Source organism: Oncorhynchus gorbuscha, linkage group LG19, assembly GCF_021184085.1.
Source record: "Oncorhynchus gorbuscha isolate QuinsamMale2020 ecotype Even-year linkage group LG19, OgorEven_v1.0, whole genome shotgun sequence".
NCBI lineage: Eukaryota > Metazoa > Chordata > Actinopteri > Salmoniformes > Salmonidae > Oncorhynchus > Oncorhynchus gorbuscha.
Window position 1 is genome coordinate 42,726,479 of NC_060191.1, and position 9,362 is coordinate 42,735,840.

Consider the following 9,362-nt stretch of genomic DNA (forward strand, 5'->3'; position numbering starts at 1 on the left):
GGCTCGGATAACTAGGAGTCCTTGGTGATCTTCCAGGCCTTACTCTGATACTGCCTAGTGTAAATGTAATGGATGTCAGAGAGCTCGCCACCCAGTTATGTATCGAGCCGTCCGCACCACCCTCTATAGAGCCTTGTGGTTGAAGGCGGTGCAGTTGCAATACCAGGCGGTGATACAGCCGGTTAAGATTCTCTCGATGGTGCAGCTGTAGAACTTCTTGAGGATCTGTGGGCCCATGCGAAATTTCTTCAGCCACCTGAGGTTGAAGAGGCACTGTTGCACCTTCTCCAGCCCGGTGTCGGTGTAATTGGTCCATTTCAGGTCCTCTGTGATGTGCGCACCGAGGAACTGGAAATGGTGAACCTCTCAGCTGCAGCCCCATCAATGTTTCTTCAAACAAATGAAATGTGATTTTTGAAGTTTGTTTTTTCATCAATGAGGACCCCCAAGAATTTTGTGGATTGAACACGAGATAATCAATTTCCTAATAGAACATGTAGAATCACAAGCATGTAAAAGCTTTTTAATAATTCAAATTGGGCTGTCAAATGATTTAACTAATGAATCGAGTTCATGGCATTAGTTAATCGCGATTTGCTCATGTGTGGCCCTAAATGAATATTTCTCCATTTAAAAAGCAGTGCAGAGTTACAGGAATATTATGCTTTGATTGTAAGGGACGGAAACACAAAATGATCTACATCAGAATGTTTAAATAGCATTTTCACCATAAACAACACAAAATGATCTACATCAGAATGTTTAAATAGCATTTTCACCATAAACAACACAAAATGATCTACATCAGAATGTTTAAATAGCATTTTCACCATAAACAACACAAAATGATCTACATCAGAATGTTTAAATAGCATTTTCACCATAAACAACACAAAATGATCTACATCAGAATGTTTAAATAGCATTTTCACCATAAACAACACAAAATGATCTACATCAGAATGTTTACATAGCATTTTCACCATAAACAACACAAAATGATCTACATCAGAATGTTTAAATAGCATTTTCACCATAAACAACACAAAATGATCTACATCAGAATGTTTAAATAGCATTTTCACCATAAACAACACAAAATGATCTACATCAGAATGTTTAAATAGCATTTTCACCATAAACAACACAAAATGATCTACATCAGAATGTTTAAATAGCATTTTCACCATAAACAACACAAAATGATCTACATCAGAATGTTTAAATAGCATTTTCACCATAAACAACACAAAATGATCTACATCAGAATGTTTAAATAGCATTTTCACCATAAACAACACAAAAGTCACTGTAACATACAGCTATTAATGCTCCCAATGTTTAAGTAGGCCTTCTCCCTCTTATCAATGTTTATAGGCCTTTCTTATCAAACAAGTAGGCCTTCTCCCTCTTAAAATGATCTACATCCCTCTTATCATGTTTAAATAGCCTTCTCCCTCTTATCAATGTTTAAGTAGGCCTTCTCCTCTTATCAACAAAGTAGGCCTAGCCCTCTTATCAATAATGGCCTTCTCCCTCTTATCAATGTTTAAGTAGGCCTTCTCCCTCTTATCAATGTTTAAGTAGGCCTTCTCCCTCTTATCAATGTTTAAGTAGGCCTTCTCCCTCTTATCAATGTTTAAGTAGGCCTACTCCCTCTTATCAATGTTTAAGTAGGCCTACTCCCTCTTATCAATGTTTAAGCAGGCCTACTCCCTCTTATCAACGTTAAAGTAGGCCTACTCCCTCTTATCAATGTTAAAGTAGGCCTACTCCCTCTTATCAATGTTAAAGTAGGCCTACTCCCTCTTATCAATGTTTAAGTAGGTCTACTCCCTCTTATCAATGTTCTTGAAGTTTACACTTGCGCACAGCACACACACGCGCTATTTTAAAATGGCCCACGACATGCACACGAATCCGCGGCAGAAAGAAAAAATATAACTCTGGTAATATCGGGCATAACTTTTACATATTCTGGCTAGAGGCACACAAGTCTTCAGCTATTTTAATGCACAAGCATTGACTGTAGCTGTGTTCCATGTTGTGTTCTGTGCTTAAAAGGGTCTGTTACTAAAACACGTGTTCTTGAACGTTTCCATGCGGTGAAGAATTGGAGACATGATTTACGGTGTAAACGATAAACAGGTTGCGCATAACTTTGACAGCCCTAATTTTAAGACACCTTATTTGCTTTAAACCAGTCGTCTAAATTTGTTTTATTACGAATTCATTTTAACGATCAATTTCTGACCATCTTTATCAGACAGAAAGATGTTGGTGTCATCAGCAAACAATATAACGTGTACAATCAATCAAAACTGACATTAACATACATTTTAAACGCTATGGACCAAGGATCAAACCTTGAGGAACTCCACAGAGCAGGTTCTTGAACTCTGATACTGCGCTGTTCCACGAAACAAACTGTTTCCTATAAACCAAGTAGCTCCTAAACCAGTTCGAGGTCTCTATTTCGAAGCCCATGAGTTTGTAATTTATGCAACAACAAAAAAATTGTCAGCAGTATCGAAGGCTTTCGAAAGGTCAATGCTTTCTTATTTACTTATGTGTGTGTGTTTTATTTATCATTGAGTGACTTAGCCAGTGGGAGGAGTCTGGGAGTGTAGCTGGTCTTGTGTTGAGTTAGAGTGCATCTGCTTTGCTGACACTCTCTGTCTGTGCAGAGAGACTCTCTCTTCAAGTAATTGGCCCAAAGTCAGATGAGTAATGGCCCTTGACCACATCAGTCATAACTCCACTCCCTGGCCTCCGGGGCTGTACAGTCACCACAGTGAGCAGTATAGTACCCCCCACTGAGACAGACAGGAACAGGCATTACTCATGTCCACTATCCCATCCTACTAGCACAGGGTTTTGTGTGTTTTATAAGAACGTCTACAGTCCCTTCAGAAGGTATTCATACCTCTTGACTCATTTCCCATTTTGTTGTGTTCTCACGCATCTACACACAATATTCCATAATGACAAAGTGAAAGCAGATTTATTGAAATTGAAATACAGAAATATCTACTTTACATAAGTATTCACACCCCTGAGTCGATACTTCACACCCCTGAGTCGATACTTCACACCCCTGAGTCGATACTTCACACCCCTGAGTTAATACTTTGCCGGCGATAACAGCTTTGAGTCATTTTTGGGTATGTTTGTATCAGCTTTGCACATCTGGATTTGTGGATTTCCCCCCCATTCTTCCTTGCAGATTTTCTCAAGCTCTGTTAAGTTAGATGGGGAGTAGCGGTGAACAGCATTTCTCACAGATTTCTAGGCTTTGACTCAAGGACTTTCACATTCTTGATCTAAAGCCATTCCAGCATTGCTTTGGCTGTATGCTTGGGGTCAAATCTTCGCCCCCAGTCCAAGGTTGTTTGCACTCTGAAGCAGGTTTTCATCAAGGATCTGCTTGTAATTTGGCTCCATTAATTGTTCTCTCTATCCTTACCAGTCTCCCAGCCTCTGCCACTGTAAGCAACCCCATAGCATGATGCCGCCACCACCATGTTTCACGGTAGGAATGGTGTTATACGGGTGCTGAGCTGTGCCTGGTTTTCTCCAGACATACCGCTTTCCATTCAGGCCAAAGAGTTCAATTTTTGTCACATCAGACCACAGAATAATTTGCCTTATGATCACAGAGTTGTTCACATGTGGTTTTTTGCAAACTCCAGGTGTATAATGTGGCTTCTAAATGCGCCACTCTACCATAAAGCCCAGATTGTTGAAGTGCTGTAGAGACTGTTGTCCTTCTAGCAGGTTCTCCCATCACAGCCAAGGAACTCTGTAGATCTGTTAGAGTGGTCATTGGGTCCTTCTTGCACGGTTGCTCAGTTTGGCTGGAGAGCCAGCTCGAGGCAGAGTCTGGGTAGTTTCACATTTTTTTCAATTTCCCAATGATGGAGACCACAGTGCTCTTGGAAACTTTCAACACTCTTGAAATGGTTTCCCAGATATATGCCTCATCACAATTCTATCTCGGAGATCTACGGACAGTTCATTGGACTTCATGTTATAGTTTCTGCTCTGACATGCACTGTCAACTGTGGACCCTACTGTAGGCGTGTATGTTTCGTTCTAAATCATGTCCAAACAATTGAATTGGCCACAGGTGGACTCCATGTCAAGGATGAACAAAGAAATTGGATGCACCTAAGTTCAATTTGGAGTGAATACTTATTTAAGTTAGATATTTCTGTATATAATTTTTAAAAAATCAATTTGCTCAAATGTTTAAAAAAACATGTTTTCTCTTTGTCATGATGGGGTGTGTAGATGAGTGTGAATTTTTGTAATTGTATTATTTTTAAATATTCTGGCTGTAACAACAAGATGTGGAATAAATCAAGGGGTATGAATACTTTCTGAAAGCACTGTAGCAGGCTGGTAACAAAAGTGTTTGGCTCAGACTCTCTATCCCCCTCCCCTCTCCCTCTCCCCCTCTCCCCTCTCTCTCCCCTCTCTATCCCCCTCCCCTCCCCTCTCCCCTCTCTCTCCTTCCCTCTCGCTTACACTCTTACACTCTCTATCCCCCTTCCCCCCTCCCCTCTACCCTCCCCTCTCCCCTCTCTCTCCTTCCCTCTTGCTTACCCCCTCCCTCTACTCTCTCCCCTCTCTCTCCTTCCCTCTCGCTTATCCCCCCCCCTCCCCCCCTCCCCCTCTCCCTTCTCCCTCTCTATCCCCCTCTCTCTCCCTCTCTCTCCCCTCTCTATCCCCCTCCCCTCTCCCTCTCTCTCTCCCTCTCTCTCCCCCTCCCTCTCCCCCCTCCCCTCTCCCCTCTCTCTCTCCCTCTCTATCTCCCCTCCCTCTCTCTCTCTCCCTCTCTATCCCCCCCTATCCCCCTCCCCTCCCCTCTCCCTCTCTCTCCCTCTCTATCCCCCCTCCCCTCTCCCTCTCTATCCCCCCTCCCCTCTCCCCTCTCTCTTGTTCCCTCTCTCTTCAGGATTGTGGTGAATGTGAGTGGCGCTCCTGTCCTGTGGCGTGTTGACAAGGATGGCTTCCAGAATTCCTCCTTGGTGGAGGGGACCATCATGTGGTTCCAGCAGGTCTCAGATGGACTGGTTGTCCCTGACCACTTCCTCCCCCTGGGACACAACTACTTCCTCAGTAAGTAGGAAGCACTTCCACAACTACAATAATACTGCTACAAAAAAAACTATATGGATTCGGGAGGTGGGGGGGTGGGAAACATGGTTTCCGGGTGGGGAGGGAGGATGCGGGCGGGTAGACGTGGAGGAGGGGTGGTTTGGGTTATCTTTGCATGCATTTCCTTGATAGTGTTTGCACCTGTACCCCCCCCCCCAAATTAAAAGTTGGTCACAAACAAAAAAAATAGTATGGAGGAAGGAACTTTCTTCTGTTATTCTCTCCTCCTGTCCATCTTGTGGGAAACCTAGACACATGTAGCAAGCACTTGTTTACCTGCCACTGGTGCGTATGTTTTATGGTAAGAGGTTACAATCTCCTAAGAAATGAATCCAGTAGCACATCTGATGGTGTAGTGCATAAGACACAATTACTTCCTCAGTAAGGCCCCTCCTCCATCTCAATTGACTTACTTATGTAATCTTATTGGTTCCCATGTGGAACAGAAGGCTTTCTGCCACTTCAATACAACTGTTAAAAACCATATGGAGGAATATAGGTTACTCTATTCTGCCTGTCCACTTGGTGGTAAACATATATTCATATGTGTTATGGCACTATCACTTCCATATTTCCAAACCTGTCATTGGTGCATACTGCATTTTGGGTTAGAGATGGCTATCTTCAACTCCAAGGGAATGGATCCTTGCATAGCACATCTAGTGATAAAAGTGCATATAATACATATGTATACGTAGAACATACGTGTAGTTTATTGGTGTAAGGTACCTCAAAGTCAGAGCCATGAATAAGATAGTATGATATTCCATCATGTCTTCAATTTTACCATTCACATTCTCTGCTGTGTTCCGAGTTGTCTGGATCAGTAATTTGCATGAAATGTCAATCAAGAACACAATATCCATAAAAAGTATGATAATGGCTCATTTGTATGGGGGTGGCGCACATAAACACTTGGCTCTGGAATTCAATTTTGTTATCTTTCTGCATATTTTATGGCTAAGTCTTTCTATTTTCAATGAGGAATGTTACATTCACGTACACCCTGAGGGTTCGGTAGATCCCAGCAGGTGTGGCGTCATAATTGGTGTCCTACCCTTGAGTGAATTTTCTACTTGACCCCTGTGCGTGGCCTCCATAACAACACAGCTTTGTCATGTCTCAGCTTGTCTGTCCACTGACCTTGTGCTGGCTGAAGACACTCCGCCTGAGATCCTGCGGCTCTGTCTGAGGAGATGGTGTTTGTGGGGGGGACAACATCAAGAGAGAGGGGGGGAGAAGAGAGAGAGATAGAGGGAGAGTGAGGGATGGGAGAGAGGAGAGGAAGGGGAGAGAGAATTAAAGAGAGAGAAAGAGTTGTTTTTCTGTCATCGTGTTTGGCGGTTTACCACTCTGGATAATAAATGAGTCACGTCCTTGAGAGCAAGACTGCTGTGGAGCTGTGTTTATGTCTGCTTGTGTGCATCCCAACTAATCTGCCTCACATGCAAAAACATGCACTACACACGCACACGTGCACACACGTTCCCACACATGCACACACGTTCCCACTCGTGCACACACGTTCCCACTCGTGCACACACGTTCCCACTCGTGCACACACGTTCCCACACGTGCACACACGTTCCCACTCGTGCACACACGTTCCCACACACGTTCCCACTCGTGCACACACGTTCCCACTCGTGCACACACGTTCCCACTCGTGCACACACGTTCCCACACGTGCACACACGTTCCCACTCGTGCACACACGTTCCCACACGTGCACACACGTTCCCACTCGTGCACACACGTTCCCACACGTGCACACACGTTCCCACTCGTGCACACACGTTCCCACACACGTTCCCACTCGTGCACACACGTTCCCACACACGTTCCCACACGTGCATGGATGCATGTATGTACATGAGACAGATGGTGTGAATGAAATACTGATGTTGGCATACAGAGTGGAATGTAAAATATACATATACAGTGAGGGAAAGCAGTATTTGATCCCCTGATAATTTTGTACGTTTGCCCACTGACAAAGAAATGATCCGTCTATAATTTTAATGGTAGGTTTATTTGAACAGTGAGAGACAGAATAACAACAACAAAATCCAGAAAAACACATGTCAAAAATGTTATACATTGATTTGCATTTTAATGAGGGAAATAAGTATTTGACCCCTCTGCAAAACATGACTTAGTACTTGGTGGCAAAACCCTTGTTGGCAATCACAGAGGACAGACGTTTCTTGTAGTTGGCCAGCAGGTTTGCACACATCTCAGGAGGGATTTTGTCCCACTCCTCTTTGCAGATCTTCTCCAAGTCATTAAGGTTTCGAGGCTGACGTTTGGCAACTCAAACCTTCAGCTCCCTCCACAGATTTTCTATGGGATTAAGGTCTGGAGACTGGCTAGGCCACTCCAGGACCTTCATGTGCTTCTCCTTGAGCCACTCCTTTGTTGCCTTGGCCGTGTGTTTTGGGTCTTTGTCATGCTGGAATACCCATCCACGACCCATTTTCAATGCCCTGGCTGAGGGAAGGAGGTTCTCACCCAAGATTTGACGGTACATGGCCCCGTCCATCGTCCCTTTGATGCGGTGAAGTTGTCCTTTTTACAGTGTGCGTGTTTAATGCTACGTTTAGACAGGCAGCTCAATTCAGATTTTTTTCTCACTAATTGCTCTTTTGACCAATCAGTTCACCTCTGAAAAAGATCTGATGTGAAAAGATCTGATGTGATTGGTCAAAAGACCAATTAGTGAAAACAATATCAGAATTGGGCTGCCTGTCTAAACGCAGCATGTGTGTGACTGCATGGGAGTGCAGCATACAAGAAGAGCAGTGACTGTGCATTTGTGAGCTTTGTGTTGTGAGGAACAGACGTCACTGGGCTGATCTAACCAGAAAATGGCGAGGTGTTAGGCGACTAGCTTGTCCAGACTCCTGATTGGCTGCAGGGCTTTGCTGTGGCAATGACTTATCCTGGCTGTGCTCACGCCTTATTGGCTCAGAGCAGGTTCATAACGATGACTGTTAATCTTCACCTTGAGTCTATTTTAAAATGGATGCTTCTGTTTTGATTCATATTTGCTCACATGGCCTTTTCTTCAACATTACTCTAATAGTTGGTCGCCGAGGAATCCATTTTTCTTTTGCAGTGGCAGCTAGAGGTGTCTTATCCAGGCAATGATCCATATGCAACCCCTCCTAGAACATTTGTCAAACGTAAGGTGTTCTGGTCAATGTTGCGCACAATGATGTTAATCTTCTGTTAGTTTAAACATAATCTTCTTTGCAAGGAACCATCACTTCTCTCTGCACCTAGCCTCTGTACCTAAGTCCTTGTCAACCCCTCACCCCCCAACCACCATTTTCTCTCTAGTTAAATAGGCAGTTTGTTCAATATTGCTCACATGTAGTCAGCCTTTTCATATTTATCAAGGTGAATCAGCTAGGACCTTAGAATAACTGTTTTTTCTCTCTCCCGTTGTAGGTGTGTTGCGCATGGGCGCCCCCAGTGGCTCGGAGGTCACCCTGCGTCTCAATCTGACAGTGAAGGCCAGCAGCTGTGTGGAGCCTGGCAGCCGCTTCAGCGACCCACAATGCTCTGGGAAGGGGAAGTGCATCACTCAGCCCTCTATGGTAAGAGGTCAGGAATCAGATATGTGATGTCAGCTGCCCTTGAGTTGGTGAATCAGTCCCTTGTCTTTGGGCTTGATCCTGTGAACAATATTTCAAGGCTTAAAATGTCACTTTCAATATTCAGAAAACAGGTTTTCCCCTCAATATACTGGAAGGTAACTGCTGTAATTCAGCAGAATATTGTAAGATTGCGATATTATTGTCTTGATGATACACTATGCGGTAACATAGGAACAGGAGACTGAGAGGAGAAAAAGATAAGCAAGACAGAATAAAGACCATGCCTTATTGCCAGAAAGGTATTGTGGGATGGAGACAGAGTTCTTAAGTCCTGCATCTCTACTACTCCCTGGGGCCCCCCCTCTTGCTAGATCCCTAGGGGCGTCACTGTTAGCACACTGATCACTGCTGCACAGAGGAGTAGAGAGAGGAAATGGAGAGAACCAAGGTGAAGAGTGAGAGAAAATAAAAGAGAAGAGAGGAAGGGAGGGAGAGGAGAGAGGAGACGTGTGATAGACTGAGGTCCTGCTAACTCGTTCCCTCCCCCCACACGGGTGCATTGTTACAGGGTGATTTAGCACACCACACTATGGGGAG

At 44.1% G+C, this 9,362-nt stretch overlaps 1 protein-coding gene across 1 annotated transcript in view; it reads left to right on the top strand.

The window, feature by feature from the left end:
* Positions 1-9,362, top strand: part of LOC124004663 (delta and Notch-like epidermal growth factor-related receptor) — a 78,963-nt gene that overhangs the window by 49,327 nt on the left and 20,274 nt on the right. Inside the window, exons 4-5 of the mRNA XM_046313335.1 lie at positions 4,961-5,124; positions 8,617-8,765. Coding sequence (XP_046169291.1) covers positions 4,961-5,124; positions 8,617-8,765 — 313 coding nt within the window. The remainder of the gene's footprint in view (positions 1-4,960; positions 5,125-8,616; positions 8,766-9,362) is intronic.